General features: G+C 34.0%; 1 protein-coding gene across 11 annotated transcripts in view; it reads right to left on the bottom strand.

The window, feature by feature from the left end:
• The window catches only part of ZNF280D (zinc finger protein 280D), a 124,987-nt gene that overhangs the window by 62,862 nt on the left and 35,312 nt on the right, over positions 1-26,813 (bottom strand). For all 11 annotated transcript variants that reach the window (XR_005985249.1, XM_041738487.1, XM_041738477.1 and 8 more), the window contains 6 exons: positions 16,747-16,917; positions 16,319-16,428; positions 8,149-8,372; positions 4,898-5,055; positions 4,048-4,148; positions 2,887-3,033 (listed from right to left, as the gene is read on the bottom strand). Coding sequence is in view for 10 of the 11 variants with exons in the window: in XM_041738487.1 (XP_041594421.1) it covers positions 2,887-3,033; positions 4,048-4,148; positions 4,898-5,055; positions 8,149-8,372; positions 16,319-16,428; positions 16,747-16,917 (911 nt within the window). In the remaining variant the exon portion in view is untranslated. The remainder of the gene's footprint in view (positions 1-2,886; positions 3,034-4,047; positions 4,149-4,897; positions 5,056-8,148; positions 8,373-16,318; positions 16,429-16,746; positions 16,918-26,813) is intronic.

Genomic DNA, 26,813 nt, shown 5'->3' with positions numbered 1-26,813 from the left:
TGTGAAGTAGGTACAATTTAACTAGTTCAAAACATGTGTCATTCCATTCAATGAACATTTGTCCAGAGTCATGACATAGAATACATTAATCTACTATTCTCTTAGTTGGACACAAGCCTTATACATGTCTCTTGTGTATGAACGCATTTCAAGGTGTTAAGAGTGATAAAGAAACAATACATTTTTAAATAACATCATGTTCAATCAAAGAAAATAGTGACCTATTCCAGGGTAGAGAAATAATTACCTGTGTTGAACTTTTTTGATACACATACTGAACTGTTTGGGAGACTTGAGAGATTAAGAGGAATCCTGACTATATGTAATTTCTGCCCTTAGACCTAATGCCAATGTGAAATCTGGTTCTGTGGTAAAGCAGTAAAAGCCTGGGCTCTGAAGTCAAATTTTAATTCTGCTTTTTATTAGGTAATAGGACACTGAGCAAGTTACTTTCTCTAAAATTTTGCTTCCTCATCTAAAAGTTAAAAATAATAATATACATATGGTGATTGTGAAGATTAAAGATGACAATGCTTATAAAGCACCTGCTGCTGCCATAAGGTAACTGACTACCTATGTTAACTGTTTAACGTTTTTATTAAAGATTTAATGAGCATATTTAACATATCTGAAACCACTTTTATTATCTCTTAAAAGTCATACAAACTGGATTGTTAGCTCGAAAATCACCTGTGACTTAATACATATTGTTTAAAAAAAAAGTTACAAAGTCTTTGAAGACAATAAAATGTGCCTATTTACAAAAGCCAACAATTCTTATTGTCTAATATCACACTAATGATGTCATCTCAATTACAAGTTTATAGTCCTACTCAGCTAGGGTGTTCCAGTCTTCGTAAATAATTATGGATGTTGTAAATACCTTGAAAGATGATGATGATTCTTATTAATAGATTTCCCCTCTTAACTGCTGACTGCCTAAATATCCCATATAAACAAAAGAATATTGGGCCAAAATGGCAAGACAAGACATAAAACTCAGTATATAAAAACCTTACAAATCACAAAGCCCACATAGTGGGTCCACACATCTCTTTCATAATTATCATTTTTCTTGTGTCTCCATCTCCTTCTGGAGCTTAGGAAAGTGTGTGGGAAAAATTATGTTGAAAGACTCCTGGGCAGGGGATCCCTGGGTGGCTCAGCTGTTTAGCACCTGCCTTTGGCCCAGGGCATGATCCTGGAGTCCCGGGATGGAGTCCCACATAGGGCTCCCGGCATGGAGCCTGCTTCTCCCTCTGCCTGTGTCTCTGCCTCTCTCTCTCTCTCTCTATGCCTATCATAAATAAATAAATAAAAAATCTTAAAAAAAAAAAAGACTCCTGGGCAACCTGTGTGGCTCAGCAGCTTAATGTCGCCTTCAGCCCAGGGCCTGACCCTGGAGACCTGGGATCAAATCCCATGTCAGGCTCCCTGCATGGAGCCTGCTTCTCTCTCTGCCTGTGTCTCTGCCTCTGTGTGTGTGTGTGTGTGTGTGTCTTATGATAAATAAAATCTTTAAAAAAAAGACTAATAAAATAGCACTACTGTTTTATATCTCATTCTTTCATTCAGATTTAAGGTCAAAGATTTAAGGACAAAGATAAAATAAAGAATACCAAGAATAGTGTTTCTAAAAGTCTAGTCCTCAAAAAATGTTAATATGTATTGTATGTAATAAATAAAGGGCTCAATGGCCAAAAAAAGTTTGGGGACTAATAAGTACTATACTGGCTTCGAGATTCACCATGTTCATTAGCATATTAAAAGTTCAGAGAAGCCCTGTTTTCAAAAACAAACAAAACTGGGATCCCTGGGTGGCTCAGCGGTTTAGTGCCTGCCTTTGGGGCAGGGCGTGATCCTGGAGACCCCAGATCGAGTCCCACATCGGGCTCCCTGCATGGAGCCTGCTTCTCCCTCTGCCTGTGTCTCTGCCTCTCTCTCTCATGAATAAATAAATAAAATCTTTAAAAAAAAAACAACTGTTTGATATTGTAAACCTAGGCATTTACCAAATTTATTTACCAGTAACAATGTGGAAGGAAACATCTAATAACACCTGATGGAACATAGTTGGGAAAACCTAGAACAGAAAGATCTTGCCAGACTTCTCAAAGATGAGTATCATCCCAATCACAACAGGAGATACTAAATTCACTTGGATAAAGAAGATGTGATGTATGTATGTATATATAATATGTATATATATTTTACACCAGTAAAATAATAAAACCAGTAAGCATAATATCTGAATTCACGAGAAGGGTATTAAGTGCTAAAACTGGATCCCAAAAATTATATAGCAGAACTAGCAGAATTCATCCACAAGACAAATAATGACCTAAATATAGTTCTTTGGCAGAGTTCATATACCAAACTGTAAGCGTCATTACTGTTTCCTTTATCACTGGCAGCTATAAAAGACGACTTCTGGTCAATATTAATACCATGTATTCTCATAATAATGAGGCTAAAAGTGGAAGGATGGGGGAAAAAAAGAAACAAGATTATGAGTCCTCACACTTTTCTTAGTCAACTCACCCTTACCCTGATAACTACCTTCAAAATCATTCCCATATCCACTCTTGGATCCTGAAATAGCCACCAATCTTATGGATATTCCAGTCATCTTCCCCTTTTCTCTCCAATCCTAGGTTTCCTATTTCTGGCTATCTTTCAGAATTTTCACTTATGAGCCACAACATCACCAGAAAGGAAGCAAGAAAAAAGAAGTTAGTTTTACAAGTAATTCAGCATAAATTGCAAATTAACCAAGTCATTTGGAAAATCTTGCTTCCCTTGCAGAACAAATCTAACCAATGTTCTAAGTAATAATCTATCTTTTTGCTAAAACAACATGAACAAATAAGAACTGATAAATCTCACCTGATGCTTCATATAATGATGCATGTAGGGTGTCGCAATTTTAATAACTTTGAGGCAAAATGGACATAGCAAGTTCTTAGTGTTTTCATGGGATGTTCTAAAATGAGTTTCTACATCAGAAAATGAAGATGATCTATAATTGCAAACCTACAAATAAAGAAGGTTTAGTTTAACTTGAAAATATATAATGATATGCAATTACAAAGTAACAATCATAGGTCATTTGTTTAGAAGAACATCAGCTGCTACTCATTCAGCTCCAATACCTGCATAAACAAGAATCCCATTAATGCAAGCACCAAAAAATAATCTTCTGAGACAGAAAAGTTATCTATCAAAGTTTAGGGACAGTTCCCAAAACATAACTAAGTTCCCTTCTTTTTAATAAGATCTTTTTATCACCCCCAACTTGACTCGAATTTTCATTCTTTAACACCTCTTGTCCTATAAAGTTTTTTTTCCTGCTACATAAAACAGCACCTTCCTTTAGATTATAATAGCCTCCAGGCTATGGATTGGCAACATATTTTTACCTTCTTTTTCTATTTATTCTTCAAATTCTGAAAAAAATGCTAATCATAAAGCATTTCGTAGAGTTCTCCGTAACTAAAAGCATCTCATACTTCCTTTGTATGCCTACATTCTTCCCTATATGGTAAAATAAGTCCCTATGCTTGTCTTTTGGCCACAGGCTTTTCTTTGTCCAATTGGGAGTTGGTTTAAAATGGCCTATGGGCCAATTGACTGCACATATAACACATGAGTTAACCCAAAGTTATTTTTATTAATAGTTTACAAGAGGAATTTTAATTTTAGTAACCAATTTTATCTAAAGAGTTAGGAAAATAAAAAAATATATTTTGTGGCTCATTAAAATTATGTGAAATTCAGATTCCAGTGTCCATAGATAAATTTTAAGTAAATTAACACAGCCTGATCACATTCATCTACTTACTGTCTATGGCTGCCTTTGTGCTATAATGGCAAAGTTGATTATTTACAACACAGACTGTATGACCCTCAAAGACTGAATATTTATTACTATCTGTGCTTTACAGAAAAGATTTCCTGACACCTGGCCCAGCAGGTTTAAATCTTATAATCAAAACAACAGAAAACAAACAAACCAAACACTAAGTACACAATAAAATATATGTATACCTGGCAAATATATGGCATTTCACCAGGCTTATGGTTGTCCTTCATATGTTGCAAAAGAATATGCTCTGTTTCAAATGATAATTCACATATTTTGCAAATGGCTAAAAGTGAGGAGGGAAAAAAGACATTATACCATTTTAAGATTCACACACATACATACACACATATCAAATCATTATGTTGTATACCTGAATCTATATGTCACTTACACTTCAATTAAAAACAAGGTAACCTCACCAGGCAAACAAAAACAGATATACATGTGTAAAATTCATTTTATATATCTGTATCAACAATAATAACTATAGTATTAGTGGGCACTGATAATAGTTATACAGTTTTTAACTGTGTGCCAAACACAGTTCTAAGTATTTTACTTACATTAGCTCATTTAATTCCCATAACAGCATTATGAAGTAGGTATTTCTATTATCCCTATTATTCAAATATTAAGTAACTTGCCTGAAGTCACATAGCTGTATAAAGAGGGAGACCTGGGATTTGAATTCAAGCTATCAAGCTCTAAAATCTGTGATTTTTAACTAGAATCATACTTTTCTTATTCAAGTTTAAATGAAGGGCATTAATTTCATATTTGAAAGCTATGATCTGAGGTTGTTAATTTAGTTCCCCACATATAATGCACAGATTATTTACTTTAATAAATTACTTATAAGAGGAACTTTAACCAGTTTTAACAATTTAGATAACTTGAAACTTTTCCAATTCTGCCCCCAAATTCCAAAGTCTTTTTCTCAGTCTTATTTTTCTAACAAGCTTCTTTAGGTTTTCTGGAGTTTACGTTGTCAATGTTGATAATATCCAATACCTAAGCAGAATTGTAACTTACTGGAAAATTCATGGGGTGTATGTGTGCTCTCAATGTGACACTGCAGTTGAAATGGTGTGGGAAACTGACGGTAGCAGTGCTGGCAGGTGGTGTGGTTTTCCCAGCTCTCACTGCTCTGCTTCTCAAGTTCCAAATGGTGTTTCATGTGGTTCATAAACCTATAAATGATTGTCAACAGGTGCAAAAATTCAGATTTAAAAACAAAAATCTAACAAATAAGTATCTGAATCTAAAAGTATATATTATTCAAAATAAAATCTCAAAAGCCTTAAAGTCCTCTAGAAAACTGTGTGTTTTAAATAATTGCCTTCATTAAGTGGCTAAATAAACATCTTTGCTTTTCATCTTTGTTTTAAAAGAATTCATCACTGTAATTAATCTGAAATATCACTAATTTGCTCAAATTCTTAATCATTTCAGATTATTAAAATGTTTTTTTAAAGATTTTTAAAAAGCAGGCTTTTTTCCATACATGACTACTGTTTACATTTTTAAATAAAATAGTTGAAAGGAAGGAAACCCTACTACCAAAAGCAACTACAGTCAAAAGAGAAATCTTTTAAGGCTGTGAAGATATACAATAGATTCCAGCTGTTTAAAAGACAAATTACTGGTATTTTTACTTGTGTCTTGGTTTCTAAATGCATGTAATAGCAATTTTAATGCCTACAATTACAAGAACCTTTTGTTTTATTTAATGATACTGGTTTACTGTTACCACAGACTGTTCATTTTAACTTGCAGACTGTGCCCTTTGTAGGCAACGTCCATTTTTCAGTTTTACATTCTGCAATTTCAGCTTCCCTAAAAGGCTTCTTATGAACAGGAACTATGACCTTCAACAGCAAAGGGTGCAATATAAACGGGAATACCTATTTAAAAGAGCTTACTGAAGCTTTTTGCTGAATTTGAAAGTAAAGTTGTAACAATTTTTAGTCTGGGTCAACTATTAACAATTATTCACTTTGAGCCTGTAAAGGAAAGAATCTTGAAAATAAGTGATAATGTCATTAATTTGGATAGCAGTCACCATGAAGGCCATAACATTTATCTCTTTTTCACATCTCCAAAACAGTACTTTCCCTTGAACAGGTTATGGCACACTTTGAAATATCTTTTTGTCCTCCCTAGCTCTCCAAACACCTAGAGAAAATCCTAGTCTTGGCTAGGAAAAGAAAAGGTCATGAGCCATTAAACTTTTAGCTCACAACTTTAAGCAATTAAAGTGTATCTATATAAAATAGTCTCTTGACTAGCAAGCTTTCTCAAAATTATTATATGAGCCCCTATTGGGAAGTCAAGCTACTTAAACTAATGGATGGAAATGAGGGATACATAAAAGCAAACTTCTTACAAGGATGTTTGCAGAATAAAATAAACCTGTTTTTGGTGACACTGTAGAAAAAAAAATATCAAAAAATATCATATCACAATGTTGACAAGGTAAAGAGTAAAAATCTATAGCTATCAGTTTTCCTACCATTCTCTACAAACATCAATTTGTCTCCCCAGTTTTTACTGTTAAGATAAAATATTATTTAACATATATAACATACATAACTTCTTTGACCACAAAGTATTTACCATTGAGGTTACGTTTCCTAAACAATCAGTATTTCAAAACGTGCTCAATTCCTGGCTGTTATAAATGTTGTTTGCTTTAAAGTTTGAAATATTCAAGTATTCTAAAAATATGTTAAGTAGTTTTCTGAAACAATAACAAAAAAAGGAATTTTTAATTTTTATGTGTTTAATATTAAGTGGGCTAATCTCAAAGGAAAAGCCAAAAGCTATTGTTGAATAACTTCTAATATACACATAATATTTAAGTATACCAAGGAACTAATAAGTCAGTGAAACATATTTCTATGCTTTCATCCTGTTTACTAACATGATTTTTCTGGTATATTTTGCTATTAAAATGGTAATAATATGGAAATAGATGACAGAGTACTACTGTAATATTGTTTCAGTTTTATACCACAAAGTACAATATTCCTTCTAACAAACTATTAACTACTGATGCCTGTTAAAGTTTAATTAAAGGAGATAAAGAAATGTGAAGACTCACATGAAATAACATATGTGAAAGAATTTGGAAACTATAAAGCACCACAATAAACAAAGCTTTAATAACTGTTATAGAAGTATATCACAATGTATTTCAGGGTTTTCCTATATTCTTCTTTTTGGACCCAAGAACTCACAGGAAAAAGGACTATATACTGGGTCCAGAAATAACCTACAGGTGCCTAAGAATGCTATTTACAAAGTTATCAAGGGTAAATATAAAAAGGCATACATATGTATGTTTGTACAAACACACACACAACACCCTCATCTAAGGAAAGTATACTGATGTCTGCAACTTACTTTGAAATGCATAAGAACAAAAATAGTTTGAAGGAAAAATGAACAGATTATATGATGAAGCAAGCATAGTAAAATGTTAGTGGTAGAATCAAGGTGATAAGCATGTAAAATTTTTAAAACTTTGCTCAATGTCTGAACATTTTTACAATAAAATGGGGGTAAAAACAACCTTAACTAATATAAATACCAACCTACATAACCAATAAAAATATCAATCAATATGTCTTGTTACTCTGTTCTTGTTACATACTCATTTATAGGATGACACGCACTAATATGTAACTCAAAGATCACAAAGTTCCTGAAATTTAAAACACAGATGTATAAAATTCAAAATTCCACCGGAAATTAAGTTTCTAATTTTTAAAGGGGTTAAATTTTAAAATCAAAGCAGAAATGTTTCCTAGAACTGGTACTTCTCTAAAGAGTATCACTTTTCCTGCAAGGTAAATGTTCTAAAATTTATAAATCCGAATTAAAAGACCTGAGCATTAAATAAGATTAGTATGGAGGAGGTCAAACTGGACTTACTAAAGTGGTTCTTCTTATGAAATGAAGAAAAAATTCAAATGCAGCTAAAAATGAAAATGATCTCATGAAAATTCTTAAATGTGATAATGTAGGAGAATTAATTAATTTTGCCTTATTTGAAATAAAGTTTGTCCTTTCTTAAGTTATCTTAGAGAAATAAAACTAATTATATTCAAGAATCAACTCTTAATTACAAGAAAGAACAAAGTTTTTCAACAGGACAGTCTGCCTTTGTCCTTAGTAGAAAGTATTAAAATTGTTTATCCTGAATGGCAAAGAAAAATACAAAATAAAGATACAACATTTATCCAATTTTCAAACAGAAATAAAAATAAGTATTTACATACCTAATATTATTTTTAAGAATTTTCAAGCAACTGAAGCATTTAAAAGTTGTGTGAGTCTTCTGTTCTTCCTGGACATCTCCTTCATGTTTTCCATAATAAAAGTCATTAACTAACATAATCAATTTTCCTTTCTCTGAGTCAACAGTCTTATTTTTATTTACTGTACTTGAAAATTCTGTTTTAGCCAGTCCTAAAAAGTTATTTATCATGTCTGGACAACAGTACTGAAAGAGAAAAAACAGAAGTCTTATTTATCGCTTAAAAAATTAGAAACCAACAAAATAATTCTATGTTTACAGCTAAAGTCAGTCCATGTAAAACTATGCTTGGTAGTATGTCTGGGAAAATATTAATCCAAAAGTTTGTGGTACACACTCACACTCTAAATAACAATAAACACCTATCATCTTAAGAACACCACAAAAATTTTTTATTTTATTTTATTTTAATTTTTTATTTATTTATGATAGTCACACACTGAGAGAGAGAGAGGCGGAGACATAGGCAGAGGGAGAAGCAGGCTCCATGCACCAGGAGCCGGATGTGGGATTCGATCCCGGGTCTCCAGGATCGCGTCCTGGGCCAAAGGCAGGCGCTAAACTGCTGCGCCACCCAGGGATCCCACCACAAAAATTTTTTAAAGAATAGTATTAGAACTAGGACTTGGCTATTGATCTAACAGTTTTTCCTTGCAATTTATCTTTTCAGACATAATTACTGAATAATAACTTAAATGTTTAACTGAACTAAAATTTATTCATTTCACATCTATGTCAGGATAGAGCACAGAAAGGAAATGTAGTTTTACATGTCATAATGTATATGTTTAATTATCAGGTGAAATACGAAATTTCATAATATCTAGTTAGAACTAAAAATTGAGCATAACTTGCCATTGCCCAGACACAAGGTGCTAGAAAACGTGTGGGGGGCGGGGGGGGAAGAGGCATTAGTAACATCTTGAAAAATTCTACACTTACACGTTGAAATCTAGAATGCTTAAATATTTAAGGGGGAAATTATTTCCTCATGAATAAAGTCAAGATATCACATAAACTGGTTCTAAAGTGGAATACTTTCATACATGAGCTTTTTTTTTTTTCAGTAAGATATAACTAATTCATTTATGGTACATAATTTTCAGCTGAAGAATTTCTCTAAGGTAGTTTTTCTTCTCAAAGGCCAGTCCAAAGAAGACCTGCACTAGAAAAACCAGAAATACTTGTCAAAATGCTAATTCCTGGGCCCACTTCAGACCCATAACCACAATGTATCTCAATACAGCACCCAGAAATCTTTTCAACAAGACACCCAGGTAATTCTTTTACAACATATACCAACTGGCTTAAACTCTTCCTAAATATGTTACTTAGTAAATAAGTAACACCATTAAATAGTTTGAAACTCTAACAGAACTCTCTTCCATTTCTCAGATAATATCCCTGTCCTCTCTTGCCACAACGAAATATTTGATCATTGGTAAAATGTTCTGTATCACATGGGAAGCTAGGTATTTGATCCAAGACAGACCTTTAACATTTCAGCTGCTTTTAGTTTGTTCACTTGTCAATTCGGAAATCTTTAAGGAAATAACACCAAGGTAAAAATCTAAACTAGATCTAAAAGAAAGGGGAAAAAATACTAATTAAAATGGTAAAAAATACTAATTAAAATGGGCCCACAAATAGTGACATAATTTGTGTTTAGGAGTTAAGGTTGCATCAATAAGCTAAATTAGGATAAATACATTAGATCCCTAGACTACATTATCCTCTGAGGTCAACCATGCAGAATAAAGTTGAAATGAAACTATAACAGAAAGAGGGAAATGAGAAAGGTTTTGCTCTATATGTTTCTAGATATTTCTTAGGACACATGTAATATTTAAAAGCTCAACCTTAGGAAAGTCAACTATTTCTAAGGACTATTATAAGGCTAAGTTCCTTTTAAAACATACTGGTTTTGACTCTAAGGATAAGTGGAGAAAAGTATGGTTCAGAGTAAATCCATCAACACTATCAGAAAAATAACTCAAAATACATGTCTTACTACAAATGATGTATATCAGTAGTATCATTTTGATAGACAAAATCCCTGACCTTATCTGCAATTTTACCATAGAAGTTATCTCAAACAGCAATGAGAAAAATTATAATGCACAAAAATGATGTAAGTGTCCCTATTAGAAATGTGAACAATCACATATATTCAAACATTAAATCTGGTTTTTCAAACTGTAGAAGTTATTGAGTCATATTTGAGACTTGGATTCTTTTCTGAAATCTACAAAATAATCTAAGCAGTCCATAGCAGAGTGTGCTGCAAGGCTATATTTTTCAGAAACATCTAATTTGGTACATCTATAAAAGTTAAAGTTACCTTAAATGCTCATAAATTATAATACACATAACAGATGATCAACTTCTTGCTGTTTTTTCATTTTCTTTTTTTAAAATAAAAAAAGATAGGAACAGGTTTTAAAAATAAATATACAAATCTCAAAGTATCCTTTTCTTTCTTTCTTTTTTTAAATATTTTTATTTATTTATTCATGAGAGACATAGAGAGAGAGGCAGAGACATAGGCAGGGAGAAGCAGGCTCCCTGCAGGGAGCCCAATGTGGGACTCGATCCTGGGACTCCGGGATCATGCCCTGGGCTAAAGGCAGACTGCTGGGGCGTCCCTCTCAACTGCTGGGGCGTCCCCCCCCTTTTTTTTGAGTATAGTGGACACACAATGCTATTATTCACAGTATCTTTTAAGCAATGTTTCAAATCCCTATAAGACAGATGAATGATAAACCACTGAAAACCAAGAAGGACAAGATAATTCAGGAAACTTAGTAGTTGAGAGAAACGCAGAATCTCAAAGAAAATAGCCAAAAGGCAAGAAAGCAACTTAAGAAATGACAACTAGGCTTAGACTGAAGGTTTTGTAGGAGGATAGAGAAAGCTATGGATGGCACATTGAGCTACGGTTCAAAACCTACTGGCCATCTTTTATTTAATCCTAAAACTCTTTTGGTTCTAGCTTCTCACTGTAGCCCTGGGTTTATCCCTTATTTTCCCGAGATAACCATTTTGCAAATATTAAATAATGCTATATACTATAATTAGACAAATAGCAATTACCAGCTAAACCCCATTTTCATATTCACTCCTCCCAGTAGAGAAACCATGTCCTATTGCTTTATTAGCACCTAAAAATTTAGGTTAGATTTTTTTAGAACAAAGAAGGTGGGATGCTATTTTTAAGTAGTAAAATAGAAGTTCCCATATTATCATCCTACATAAGTCAACATTTTCCTCTTCTCCTGGGACTCTTCCAAAGCCACAACAACCAAATTCTAAAAATTTTATTTTCATTGAAACTAAGAGCCAGATAAAATCCACAGACTCTATAACATATGAGCACTACCCAAAGCAGCCAAGATCAGAGAGAAGACATGTAGCTGGAAGTAGATCAGAGAAGTCAAAAGGACCCAACAGTAACATCTTAGAAAGTGTCAGCAAAATTTGCATTCTAAAGGTGAAAGACACATCCTAAACTGCAAAGCTATATACTTTGTTTACAAAAACAGGTGCAGAAGGATGGCAGAAGTCCCCATACTTCATTTGGTACAGAGAAGCAGATAAGGCAATGCTACATATAAAATCAGACACAAAAGTCACATTTGCAGGAAGCCACCTGCCCAGCAAAGAGTTATATAAGCTAGTTAGCAGGATGTGAGTTTATCCTGGCAACCTACACTTCCAAAAAGGAGGCTTGTACAAAAGAGCTAGCCCAAGAAAATCCAACTTATTCTTTACTATGATTAAAACTTACATCTAAACAAAAATACTTTAGGATAAAAGGAGGAAAATGTAAAATTCTGACAAAAACACCATGAAGCAGTTGTAGATGAAAACAGTGACCAAAATATCTGCTACAAATTTTAAAAACTTAATGAAGTAATTGTGTCTATTTGGAAAATCACAAAGTAAGAAGAGATGACATGACAAAAAAGGAATGGCAAAATCGAGGGAAAAGTAGAGAAATCAGAGAGATAAAGGCAAATTAGAAAGGATAACAGCAAAAAAAAAAAAAAAGAAAAAAGAAAGAACAGTAGTGAACAGGCATTAGAAAATAAAGTGAAGGAGAGGATGATAATGAGAAAGGGAAATTTAAAAAACTTAAGTGTTAAAAGGATTAGAAAGAAAATGATAGATGTGTCACACAAAGGACATCAAATGAATGCATACTGGATAACATTCTCCCCTTTCCTCAAAAGACAAAACAATTGTGTGGATTAATATTTTAAAATATGAATCAAGAAAACTCCACTAAAATAAAGGAAAACACAATCATACAAGCAGAAAGAACATGTTACATATCAGAGAAGATTGACCAAATCCCCAACACCAAGTCAGATCATTATAAAATTATCAGTCTTCCAAAAAATCCTATGGACAGCCAGACAGAAAGATCAAATCATTTATAAAAGGCAAAATAATTTAGGCTTATCCTAGATTTCTCAAAGCAATATTCAATATTGTAAGACAGAAGCATCACAAATAAGATCCTCAAAGTAGGATCCAACTTACTTTATACCTGGCAAAACCGTCTTTTATGAATGGAATATAGTCCAATTGTTTTGAACATGAAAATAACTCAAAAAATGCTGTTTCAAGGCCCTTCTTGAGGAAATTACTAGAAGATGAACTTCAGCCAAGTAAGAACATAACTAAAGAACCCATGAGAAACACACTGGTAATCAACACTGAATATATTTACTGTGAAAAAGGATTAAAATAAATACAGAAATAATGTCAAGTAAATCAAATGCAAATGTTTTATGCCCTAACAATGAAAAAATACAACCAACAAATAAAAACTAGAAGGGCATAAAAAGATAATAAACATAAGGTTGAGAAAGTTCACAAACTGATTCACATATACTAGCAGTACATCAAAGAATATCATTTAGAGCTACCAAATGAAGTAGTATATAGGTATACGCAGTTTTAATAGCACAAAAGTAAACACACAGAAAGATAATATTGATTAAAATCAGGTAGGAAAAGAGAAGGTAAGAAGGGGTGGGTTAAGAATAGAAAATTTAATGCTACTTTAACCAATTTTAATATTAGAGAACGGCCAAAGGAATACAAGACTACTAGAATTATATTAGCATTAAAATTAGAAGGATAAACAGGAGAACAAAAATACAGCTTCTCTAAAAACCCAAGCTACAGACATATAAAGCAACCAAATAGTGAGACTTAAAAAAAAAAAAAAGATGATAAAAAATTGTGACAGAACCAAGACCAAATAAACCTATCATCATGTCAACGAATATAAATAAGTTTAACTCAACTACCAAAAGAGATTTTCATATAGGCTCACAAAGGAAAAATCAACTCTGCTCAAACCAAAGGGCATGATGTGATTCAAAAGGGTTGAAAAGAAAAGGATACACCAGTAATATACTAGGCAAATGGAAACCATAAGAAAACAAGGGTTGTAAGCCTAAAAGTCATTAACATTAAGACAAAAAGAACAGAACATTTTATAAAAATGCTAAAGGACACATTTGCAATACAACTATAAGAGATTCATCTATATCGCAAACAGCAACAATCTTAAGACAGAACTGCAATAAATTATTAATAGGATCCAGATTGGGATGTGGTATTTCTCAAACCATGTAAGATTAAATAGACAACAAAATAAATAAAAATATAGATATCTAAACAATGCAATTAATATGACAGACCTGGTTGATAAATACCAAATTCCATATCTTAAGAAATTATTTACCTACTTTCAAGTGTCCATGTAAATTATATAACCTATACACTAAAAAAGGAAAAATTTGTTAAAATTTGGGTTTTTACCATTAGAAGTTTGAATGCCAGTTATGTCTTTAAATAAACTGGCTATAAAACAATGAGAAATATGTCGATCTCAAAGAACTTTCTAAAGATTAAATGAAATAATGTATTTAAAGCTTAGTAGTCTGACACATAGTCTCAGATAAATAAATTGTTATTATTATTATAGGATATTTGCTTTATGTTTTAGATATTCTGTACTGAAAGAAAATATTATTTCTGTGATATAGTCATCTATTTATCTATAATAACAGCAAAAATTCATTTCTTAAGAATCAAAAAATCAGATTTTTCCAAAATGGATATCACTATTGTCATACTAAAACTTCAACTGATATACAAAATGCATAAACTAGAATGCAGTTTTTTAAAAGATTTCATTTATTTATTCATGAAAGACACAGAGAGAGACAGAGAGAGAGAGCGAGGCAGGGACACAGGGAGAAGGAGAAGCAGGCTCCACACAGGGAGCCCGAAATGACACTCAATCCCGGACCCCAGGATCACACCAAGAGCCAGAGGCAGACTCTCAACCACTGAGCCACCCAGGCGTCCCTAGAATGCAGTTCAAAACACAGCTTTAAACTTGTTCTAGAGCTGGTGACTATTCTGTCACAACTCTTTATGATATAAGCACACATAGATTATTCATATTATATTTAGTTGAAAAATATGTCTTAGAGATTTAACTTACTATAAACTGTATACAAAACAGAAAAGAAATAAGAACATATCCCTTTACCTGTAAACGCAGAAAGAATATTGGGGAAAATAAAAAAACAACTAATAAAAATCATTTTCTTTGACAGTCATTCTGGGAACCAGGTAAATAAGAGACACAATTATGATTTTTCATTTGTATGCCTTTGTTAACTTTTTTATTTTGAATATCGCTGTATTACCTATTCAAATAATTAAAAGTTAATTAGAGAATTTAGCCCTTTCTTTTTTCTCTCCATCCAAAATGCAAACCATAAAAATAATCAGGTATCTCATCAAAACATCACACAGATTAAAAAAGTGAAAGCCTTGTACAGGTTAATTCTCATACAAGAAGAAAGCACAAAGTGCAATTATCAGAGACTACATACATTCTGGGAGCTGGAAGTAGTGACACACCAAATACAGCTTTGTATGTGAATAAAGAGATTGTATTTGAAATTCTAAGAGAGTTCCTTTATTTTTTTCTACTTTTTTCTGTGGAATGTATTTTTTTTTAATATTTATTTATTTTAAAGAGAAGGGAGAGAGAAAGTGAGTGTGGAGAGGGGGGCAGAGGAAGAGGAAAAGAGAGTCCCAAGCAGACTGGGTTCTGAGCCACAAAGGCACCCCTCCTTCCTTTCTTTCTTCATACAGCCTATGTGGATTTTTTTCTTTCTCTTTCCCCCTTCCTGCCATCCATACTGGGCATGCAAAGAGAATACAGGTTATCTTTCCTTAGATCACAGTAGGATACTGTAATATATACTAAAATATTTCAAGTGAAATGTTACCTATACCTCATATTTCATTTGTACTTTGAAAATTTCTTTTTTTTTTTTTTTTTTTTTAGAGAGGGAGAGGGAGGAGGGGTAGAAGAGGAAGAGACTCTTAAGCAAGCTCCACATTGGATGTGGAACCCAACCATGGGCTCGACACCAGTCTCGATCTCATCATCCTGAGATCATGACCAGAGCCAGAAATCAAGATTCAGATGTTTAAAAGACTGAGCCACCCAGAGGCCCCTGAAAATTTCTTAAAATCTAATTTCAAGAGCTTTATATTCCAACAAAAAACCTGAAATAATTTATTACAATTACTCAAACTGTATCTGAACAGAGTTAAGATAATTATTACATATGAAATGCTCCATCATTTGGGGCTTAAGTCTGAGTGCTGAAAATTAAATGTAAAATTCAGATTCTCATTGTGTAATGTGATATGCATATATTACCATGGACATAAAAATAAGGTAGCTGAAGAAACTATAAAAATGCCTTTAAAAAAAAAGTTTGAAGTATATCGAATCTACCAAAGTATTCTGATTAATACCTTATTTTCATTTAAAATTAGAATACAATAAACATATATTATAATCTATATAAACTTAATTCTTAAAACTTGATGATTCAGAGGAAATTTTTAAATCTTCTATGAAAATAATCATTATGAATATAAACCTTTGTCTAAGTTATGTGGAAATACCACCATGAAAAGTTTTTTAGCCTAAATATCTGCACAAAGCATTATTTACTATAAATCAATATTTGGGGGGATTTGCAAATCTCTTTAAAATTAAATTTTGAAAAAAATTTTACCTTCATGTGATTTTTCAAAGGATCCAAAAGATTAAAATGAATATTGCATTTTGGACAAGCTCTTGGAAAAGGTGTTCCATTTTTAGATTGATTTGATGAGGTATTTGTACCTAAAATAAATTCAAAACATATAATTCAAAATCTATCACTTTATAACTTTAAATAATCACTGCTAACAGTTCGTAAATTTACTACAACTTCTAAAACTTATGTATAAATACTATAATTTCTTTTATTTCAGAGAGGGGTGCAAAGGGAGAGAGAGAGAATATTAAGCAGACTCCATGCCCAGCACAGAGCTGGATGTGGCTCAATTTCACAGCCCTCAGATCACCACCTGAGCCGAAATTAAGAGTTGGATGCTTAAGTGACTGAGACACTTAGATGCCCCTATAATTTCTTTTTTATATGCCACCTTTCACATTTACCTTTTGATGACATAGCCTGAGGAGATGTCACTGAAAGAGATTTAACTGAAGGAAAAACAGCTGAAGAATTTAATCCAGAAATACCATCACCGGGCTTCGGCTTTTTTGGATTAACACTGTTTACTTCAGAAGTAGAAGGACGTTTTGATAAAAACGAACTTTCATTCATACCTACAATGAATTAAATAGTGGGAAAAATATTTTTAAACACTTTAGCATATTACTTATAACAAAGTAAAATTACTTTGGAGCTAAATTAAATGCAATACAATTGAATTATCCTATCACTCAAATGATAATAAATAATGATACAAATTGATGTGATCAAATGTCAAAGGTATACCAAATATCAATCCTGAAAAAGAATAATAAAACTAGAGTATCACAATCTCAGATTTCAAGTATACTACAAAGCTGTAGTAATCAAAACAGTATGGTACTGGACAAAAATAGACACACAGATCAATGCAGCAGAATAGAGAGCCCAAAAATAAACCCACAATTACATGGTCAATGAATCTACAACAAAAGAGGCAAGACTATAAAATGAGAAGAAGAATCTTCAACAAATGATGTTCGGAAAATTGGACACCAACATACAAAAGAATGAAACTGGAGCACTTTCTTACACAAAAATAAACTCAAAATGGATTAAAGACTTATATGTGAAATCTGAAGCCATAAAATTTCTTGAAGAAAACCAGGCAGTAATCTCTTCAGTATCAGCCACAGAAACTTCTTCTCAATATGTCTCCTTTGGCAAGGGAAACAAAAGCAAAATTAAACTATTGGGACTATATCAAAATTAAAGACTTTGCACAGCGAGGGAAGCCATCAACAAAACAAAAAGGTAATCTACAGAATGGGAAAAGATACTGCCAAATGATATATCTAAGAGGGAGTTAGTATCTAAAATATATAAAGAACTTATACAACTCAACACCAAAAAAACCCCCCCAAATAATGCAATTAAAAATGGGCAGAAGACATGAACAGACATTTCTCCAAAGACATAGAGATGGTCAACAAATGCATGAAAAGATGCTCAACATCACTTATTATAAGCAAAATGCAAACCAAAAGCACATTGAGGTATCATTTCACACCTGTCAGAATGGCTAAACTCAGAAAGACAAGAAATAACAAATGTTGATGAGAATGTGTAGAAAAAGGAACCCTCATCCATTGTTGGTAGCAATGCAAGCCAGTGCAGCCACTGTGGAAATCAGTATAGAAATTCCTCAAAATATTAAAAATAGAATTACCACATTATCCAGTAATTCCACTACTGGGTAGTTACTCCAAGAATACAAAAACACTGAAAGATGTATTTATTGCAGCATTATTTACAATAGCCAAGATATGGAAGTAACCCAAGTGTCCACCAATACATGAATGGATAAAGATTTCATATATAAGTAAATGGAATAAAAAAGAATGAAATCTTGCCATTTGTAATAACATGAATGGATCAAGAAGGTGTAACAATTCCTTTGGTAAGAAAAAACCAAACACTTAAATACAGAGAACAAACTGGTGGTTGCCAGAGGGAAGGTGGGTGGGAAAATGAAATAGGTGAAGGGAATTAAAAACAAACTTATTATGAGATGCTTTGGTGGCTCAGTGGTTGAGCATCTGCCTCTGGCTCAGGGCGTGATCACAGGTTCCGGGGATTGAGTCCCACTTCGGGCTCCCTGCAAGAAGCCTGCTTCTCCCTCTGCCTATGTCTCTGCCTCTGTCTCTGTGTCTCTCATGAATAAAAAAATAATCTAATAAAAATAAAAATAAATTTGTGATAAGCACTGAGTAATGTATAGAATTGTTGGATCATTATATTACACACCTGAAACTAATATTAACCACTATTAAATAATTATTTTTAATTCTTCTTTCTTTTTTGGCAGGGGTGGGGGAAAAGGGAGAGGGAGAGAGAGAATTTTAAGCAGGCTTCACATCCAGCATGAAGCCCGATGTAGGGCTCTATCTCACAACCCTGAGATCATGACCTGAGCCAAAGTGAAGAGTCAGACACTTAATCAACTGAGCCATCCAAGAACCCTATACTTGAACTTTTTAAAATTAATTTTGTGGGGAGGGAGCTAGCATGGCAGCATAGTAGGAGGATCCTAGGCTCCTCTCATCCCTTGAACACAGCTAGATAACTATTAAATTATTCTGACTACCCAACAAATCAACCTCAGGACTGACAGAACAAACTCCACAAATAAAGGAAGATAAGAGGCCACATCCATGAAGGTAGAAAGTATGGAGACATGGTTTGAGAAATGGATCATGGGTGCTGCAGAGGGGAGGGAGCCCTAGTGGCTGAGAGAGGCACAAGGAAAACAACTCCCCAAAACTACTGGCTGGGAAAATGAGAAGGGCTGATTTTCATGACTTTTTGCAACAAGTAGGATTTGAAGACTGGAATTTTAAAGGTCAGTTGGGCTTGGCTGGGACAGACCCCCTAGGGCACAGCCCTACTCCTGGAAAAAAGCAGGCAAACAACCCTAGGGACAGATGGCATTTGAGGCATGCCTAAGGCACACAGCAGGGAGATTGTTCACTCTCCTTAGAGCATATCTGTGACAGGTGGTATTTGCAGAGACACCTCTCCAGGGACAAAAGAGCCACTCCCCAGCCCCTCAGCATAGGGGCAGAGCCACCTGCTAAGGGAAGCTTAGCCCGACACTGGTTGCCTAGCCTGCTTGCTCCAAGTCCCACAACCCTGTGTTCTGGCTCAAGTGACCTCTGCAATCAAACTTGCATCAGTCCCAGAGCAGTGAGACACTCCACCAGAAGACCAACGCTGGTCCCCACCCATACCACATGTCTAAAGATTGTAGTTTTAAAAGTCAGCAGGGCTGGCTGGGATAGAGCCCAAAGTGCACTGTGCTGCTCTAGGCAGGCAACAACCAAGAGACAGACAGCATGAAAATGGCAATTCAAAAAACACCTGGGGTGTGCAAAGGAAAATTAATCATTTGCTCTTCTGGGAGTCCTTCCCTAAGAGCAGCCAGTACAAAGGCCCCTCTCTGGGGACAAAGGAGTAGGCTGGTGCCATTTCTCTCTCCCTACCCTGCAGCATAAATCATCTGCAGTAAATGCCACAGTACCTACATTAGCGTCTAACCTGCTTATACCAACTCCCACCACCCTGCACTCAAGGCACTGCTATTCTGGGCAAGTGAACCACAGTCCCAGCACAGTGGGTGCCTTGCCCAGATGACCAGCAGAAACCCCTGCACAAAGCACATCTCCCAACCAGAAAGTTCTGCAAGACTTCAGTTGTAGTGGAAGTAGCATCAGGTCTCATTTAGTGAGCAGACCAGAGCACACCTAGTTAAAACTCGCCACATTCTGGCCAAGGTCCAAACACTGCCCACTGCAGGCAAGGAGAGCCCCTGCATACGACTGGACTGAGGGATAGAGAAGTCAACAACAGCACCAGAATTCATGCAGCACACACCAGAAATACTCCCTGAAACACCAGGCTCTGAACACTACATGACCTCTTCTTCATAAAGCCATTAGTCTCAGGAGCAGGAAACAAAACAGGCTTTTTTAACTCACAGAAGAAGACAGAGTTAGACAAAATGCCATGGTGGAAGACTCCATCCCAAATGAAACAACAAAAAGTTGTATCCAGAGATCTAATCAAAATAGATATAAGTAACATGCCTGATGGAGAATTTAAAGTAACAATCATAGGATACTCACTGGGCTTGAGAAAAAAAATGGAGGACTTCAGGGAGGCCCCTACCACAGAGATAAAACAGTTAAAAAACAATCAGAAATGAAAAATACAATAACAGAGATTTGAAACAGACTGGATGCAAAGAACACAAGGATGGACAAAGCAGAGAAATGAATAAGTGATATAGAATCTAGAACTACAGAAAATAATGCAGTTGAACAAAAGAAAGAGAAGAATTATGAATAATGAGAACAGATGTAAGGAACTCAGTGACTCCATCAAATATAATTATACTCATATTCTAGGAGTCCCACAAGAACGAGGGAGAGAAAAAGGGACAGAAATTTTTTTTGAGGAAATAATAGCTGAAAAATTCCCTAATCCAGAAAAGGAAAGAGATCTACATCCAGGAAGCACAAAAGATTCCTATCAAAATCAACAAAAGCAGGCCAACACCAAGACGTACTGTAGTTAAATTTGCAAAATACAGTCATTAAAAAAATCCTAAAAGCATCAAGACAAAAAAAAGTCCCTAACTTATAAAGGGTAGACCCCATAAAGCGAGCTGCAGATCTCTCCACAGAAACTAAGCAAGTCTTGAATGGGAAAAATATGTAGCCAAGAATACTCTATCCAGCAAGGCTATAACTCAGAATAGGAGAGATAAAGGGTTTCCCAGACAAACAAAAAGAGCTCATGACCACTACACGAGCCATGCAAGAAATATTAAAGGGAACTCTTGAGTGGAAAGGAAAGACAAAAAGTGACAGAGAGAAGAAAGAAACAGAAAATCTCCAGAAACAATGAAAAATCAAGTAATAAAATGGCACTAAATACATATCCATCAATAATTATGCTGAATGTAAATGGACTAAATGCTCCAATCAAAAGACACAGGATATCAGAATGGATTAAAAAAAAAAAAAAAGGCCCTACTATATGTTGCCTACAAGAGACTCCTGAAGATTGAAAGTGACGGGATGGAAAAATATTTATCATGCAAATGGACATCAAAAAGGAAGCTGGAGGAGCAATACTTGTATCAGACAACTAGATTTTAAACCAAAGACTGGAAAAAGAGGTGAAGAAGGGCACGCTAATATAAAGATTTTTTTTTAATTTATTTATTCATGAGAATGCACAGAGAAGAGAGAGAAAGAGGCAGAGACACAGGCAGAGGGAGAAGCAGGCTCTGCTCGACGTGGGACTTGATCCCGGGTCTCCAAGATCACACCCTGGGCTGAAGGCGGCGCCAAACCACTGAGCTACCCAGGCTGCCCTGGGCACGCTATTGTAATAAAAGAATCTATCCAATAGGAAGATCTAATAATTATAAATATTTATGTCCCCAATATGGAAGCACCCAAATATATATAAAGCAATTAATAACAAAATTAAAGACACTCATGGATAATAAAATAATAGTAGAGGACTTTAACATCCCACTTACATCAATGGACAGATCATCTCACCAAAAAATCAACAAGGAAACAATGGTTCTGAATGACACACTGGAACAGATGGACTTAACAAATATATTCAGAACATCCCATCCTAAAGCAGCAGAATACACATTCTTTTCAAATGTGCTAGGGACATTCTCCACAATATATCACATACTAGGTCACAAATCAGGCCTTAAGAAGACTGAGATCCTACCACATCTATTTTTTTATCACAACACTATGAAACTTGAAGTCAACCACAAGAGAAAATTTGGGAAGACCACAAACACATGGAGATTAAACAAAATGCTACTAAAGAATGGGTCAACCAGGAAATCAAAGAAGAAATTAAAAAATACATGGACACAAATGAAAATGAAAACACAATGGTCCAAAAGCTTTGGGATGCAGCAAAAATGGTCATAAGAAGGAGTATTTAACAATACAAGCCTACCTTAAGAAGCAAGAAAAAATTCAAACACCCTAATCTTACACCTAAAGAAGAAAAAAGAACAACAAATGAAACCTAAAGTCAGTAGAAGAAGGGAAAGAATAAAGATTAGAGCAGATATAAATGATAAAGAAACTTAAAGAAATAGATCAATGAAACTAGCAGCTGGTTCTTTGAAAAAAAAAAATCAATAAAATTGATAAGCCCCTAGCCAGACTTACCAAAAAAAGGACCTAATTATAAAGAAATAAAATCATAAACATAAACAGGAGAGGAGAAATTACAACCAGCACCACAGAAGTACAATTATCAGAGAATATTAAGAAAAACTACATGCTAACAAATGGGACAACCTGGAAGAAATGGATAAATTCCTAGAAACATATAAACTACCAAAACTGAAACATGAAGAAATAGAAAACTTGAACAGATCAATAACCCAGGAAAGAAACTGAATCAGTAATCAAAAAGTTCCCAACAAATAAAAGTCCAGGAACAGATAGCCTCAAAGGGGAATTCTACAAAACATTTAAGGAAGAGTTAACACCTGTTCCTCTCAAACTATTGCAAAAAAATAGAAATGGAAAGAAAACTTCCAAATTCATTCTATGAGGAAAAAGACTCCACTAAAAAGGAACTACAGGCCAATATCCCTAATGTACATGGATGTAAAAATTCTCGATATGACACTAGCAAATCAAATCCAACAGTACATTAAAGAATCATATACCAAAAAAAAAAAAAAAGAATCATATACCACAATCAAATGGGATTTATCCCTGGGCTGCAAGGGTGATTCAAGATTTCCAAATCAATGTGATACATCACATTAATATAAGAAAGGATAAGAACCATATGATTCTCTCAATAGATGCAGAAAAAGCATTCGACAAAGTACAACATCCATTCATGATAAAAATCCTCAACAAAGTAGGGATGGACATTATCTCAACATATCTCAAATGACATATCTCAACATCATAAAGGCCTTATATGAAAAGCCCACAGCTAATATCATCCTCAATGGGGAAAAAATGAAAGCTTTTCCTCTACAGTCAAGAACAAGATGAGGAAAAAAAAAAATGAACAAGATAAGGATGTCCACTCTCACCACTGTTATTTAACATAGTACTGGAACTCCTAGCTACAGCAATCAGACAACAAAAAGAAATAGAAGGTATCTAAATCGGCAAGAAAGAAGTCAAATTTTCACTATTTGCAGATGACACAATAAAATAAAATCCGAAAGATTCTACCAAAAACTTGTTTGAACTAATACATGAATTCAGTAAAGTTGCAGGATACAAAACCAACATACATAAATCCTCTTTGTTTCTATACACCAATAATGAAGCAGCATACAGAAATCAAGGAATCAATCCTATTTACAATTATACCCAAAACCATAAGATATCTTGGAATATATATAACCAAGAGATAAAAGATATGTACTCTGAAAACTATAAAACACTGATGAAAGAAACTGAAAGGACACCAAGAAATGGAAACACATTCTATGCTCATGGGCTGGAAGAACAAATATAGTTATAATGTTTATACCACTCAAAGCAATTTATATATTTAATGCAATTCCTATAAATACCCCAGCATTTTTCAGAGAGCTGGAACAAACAATCTTAAAATTTGTATGGAACCACAAAACACCTCGAACAGTCAAAGCAATCTTGAAAAAGAGAAACAAAACTAGAGGCACCAAAATCTCAGATTTCAAGCTATATTACAATGCTGTAGTCATCAAAACAGTATACGGCATGGGCACAAAAACAGACATGCAGATCAACGGGACAGAATAGAAAACCCAGAAATGAACCCATAATTTTACAGTCAATTAATCTTCAACAAAGCAGGAAAGAATACACAATGGGAAAAAAAAGATCTCTTCAAAAAAAAGGTGTTGGGAAAACTGGACAGCAACATCCAAAGAATGAAACTAGACCACTTTGTTATATCATAGACAAAAATAAATTAAAATTGGATAAAAGACCTAAATATGAGACAGGAAGCCAACAAAATCCTAGAGGAGAAAACAGGCAGTAACCTCTCTGACATTGGCCATAGCAACTTCTTTTTAGATATGTCTCCTGTGACAAGGGAAACAAAAGCAAAAATAAGCTATTGGGAGTTCATCAAAATAAAAGGCTTCTGCATGGCAAAGAAACAATCAACAAAACTAAAAGACAACCTTTGGAATGGGAGAAGATATTTGCAAATGACATTCAAGCAGGGTTAATATCCAAAATCTATAAAGTAACAAAAACTCAACACCCAAAACACAAATAATCCATTTCAAAAATAGAAGACATGAATGGACATTTTTCCAAAGCAAACACAGATAGCTAACAGACACATGAAAAGATGCTCAACATCACTGATCATCAGGGAAATACAAATCAAAACTACAATGAGATATCACCTTAAACAGTCAGAATGGCTAAAATTAACAACACAGGAAACAACAGGTGTTGGCAAGGATAGAGAGTCAGGGGAACCTTCTTACACTGTTGGTGGGAATGAAAACTGGTACAGCTACTCTGGAAAACAGTAAGAAGTTTTCTCAAAAAGTTATAAATAGAACTACCCTACCATCCAGAAATTGCATTACTAGGTGTTTACCCAAAGGATATAAAAATACTGATTCAAAAGGATGCATGTAAGGAAGAGTTAACACCTGTTTACAGCAGCATTGTCAACAATAGATGCGCAAATTTCCAAATTATGGAAAGATCCCAAATGCCCACCGACTGATGAGTGGATAAAGAAGTAGTAGTATATCTATATAATGGAATATTACTCAGACATAAAAAAAAAAAGAATGAAATCTTGCTATTTGCAATGACAAGGATGGAATGATAGAGTATTACACTAAGTGAAATAAGTCTATCAAATAAAGATGAATAGCACATGATTTCACTCATATGTGGAACTTAAGAAACAAAACAAATGAACGTAGGGGAGAAAAAGAAAGTGAGGCAAACCAAGAAAGAGATACTTAAGGAGAGAGAACAAACTGAAACTGATAGTTAGCAGAGGGGAGGTATGTGGGGGGTGGGGGGGAGTGGGTTAGATGATGTGGATTAAGGAGCACACTCGTGAAGAGCACCAAGTGTTGTATGTAAGTGCTGAATCACTAAATTCTACACCTGAAATTAATATTATACTGTATGTTAACTCACTGGAATTTAAATAAAAACTTGAGGATAATAAATATTAATTTAATTATTAAGAAATAATTTTTTAAAAGTCAGGGTTGTAAAAAATTATATAAACATCTATTATGGACTATATACATATTCAAATAATTTGCAAAATAATCTTCTATGCAAGAAAATACTAAATATGGCTTCAAATAAAGGAATATATAAACAGTAATATGAAAGAAGCCAGATGAAAATATCCCAAGTAAAAAAGAAAAGAAAAAATTAAAGCATAGAGAACACTCCAAACTAAGTTTCTACAAATGAATCACTTTTCAATGTTTTAAGTGCACTGGAGCTAGTTTACAAAAGAAATTTTATTTTATTCTAAAAATTTAGAAAGACCCATTAAAACCTTTTTATTTTTTTTAAATGTCTAATGGAAGGTTAGGTTTTTTTCCACCTAATAAAGAGGTGGTCTACTCATGGCTTTAGGTTATATTATCTGTTTATTCAAAGTGGAAAAACTACAAAAATGGAAAGTACAAAGTAGAAAAACTAATTTTGAATGATAATACGTTATTCAGTCATATGAAAGGGCTCATAATGGAAGACGTTAGTACAATAGTTTCCAAATTATGTTCCTGGAGCCTAATGGGCTCATTTTAGGGAATATATTAGTTACCTCTGACAGAGGAACTCTTTTATATTTTATTTATTACCATTTTGAATAAAATTTTATTTGCATGGGAATTTTATTCCTAAAAACAATTTTTAGTTTGAAAACCAACACTTTTAAACTAAACAATTTTAGTCCTATTTGGAGCATTAGCAAGAGAAATAGGGATATTTAGGCTATACCCAGGTCAGGCAAAAGTTCTTTTTGAAAACAACACACAACTGTACTTGGTAATAAGGATCCTAAAACTGCACACCATATTTTAATTTTCTCAACTATACATGAAAAATAGAAGCAACAAAGTAAATATATTAGAAATATTTCAGGCTTTTAGGGATCCCTGGATGGCTCAGCAGTTCAGCGCCTGCCTTTGGCCCAGGGCATGATCCTGGGGTCCTGGGATCGAGTCCCACATCGGGCTCCCAGCATGGAGCCTGCTTCTGTCTCTGCCTCTCCCTCTCCCTCTCCCTCTCTTTCTCTCTCTCTCTCATGAATAAATAAATTTTAAAAAAATCTTAAAAAAAAAAAGAAATATTTCAGGCTTTTAAACCACACAGTAGAAGTTGAAATCCAAGTGCTGTCACTGCCTAGCTATGTATTCTTGGCTTATTTAATTAAGTTCTCTGAGCCTCAGTTTCCT

Source organism: Vulpes lagopus, chromosome 2 (genome assembly GCF_018345385.1).
Source record: "Vulpes lagopus strain Blue_001 chromosome 2, ASM1834538v1, whole genome shotgun sequence".
NCBI lineage: Eukaryota > Metazoa > Chordata > Mammalia > Carnivora > Canidae > Vulpes > Vulpes lagopus.
Note: the sequence above shows the minus strand (reverse complement) of the source record. Positions and strands in the feature narration are given on the sequence as shown.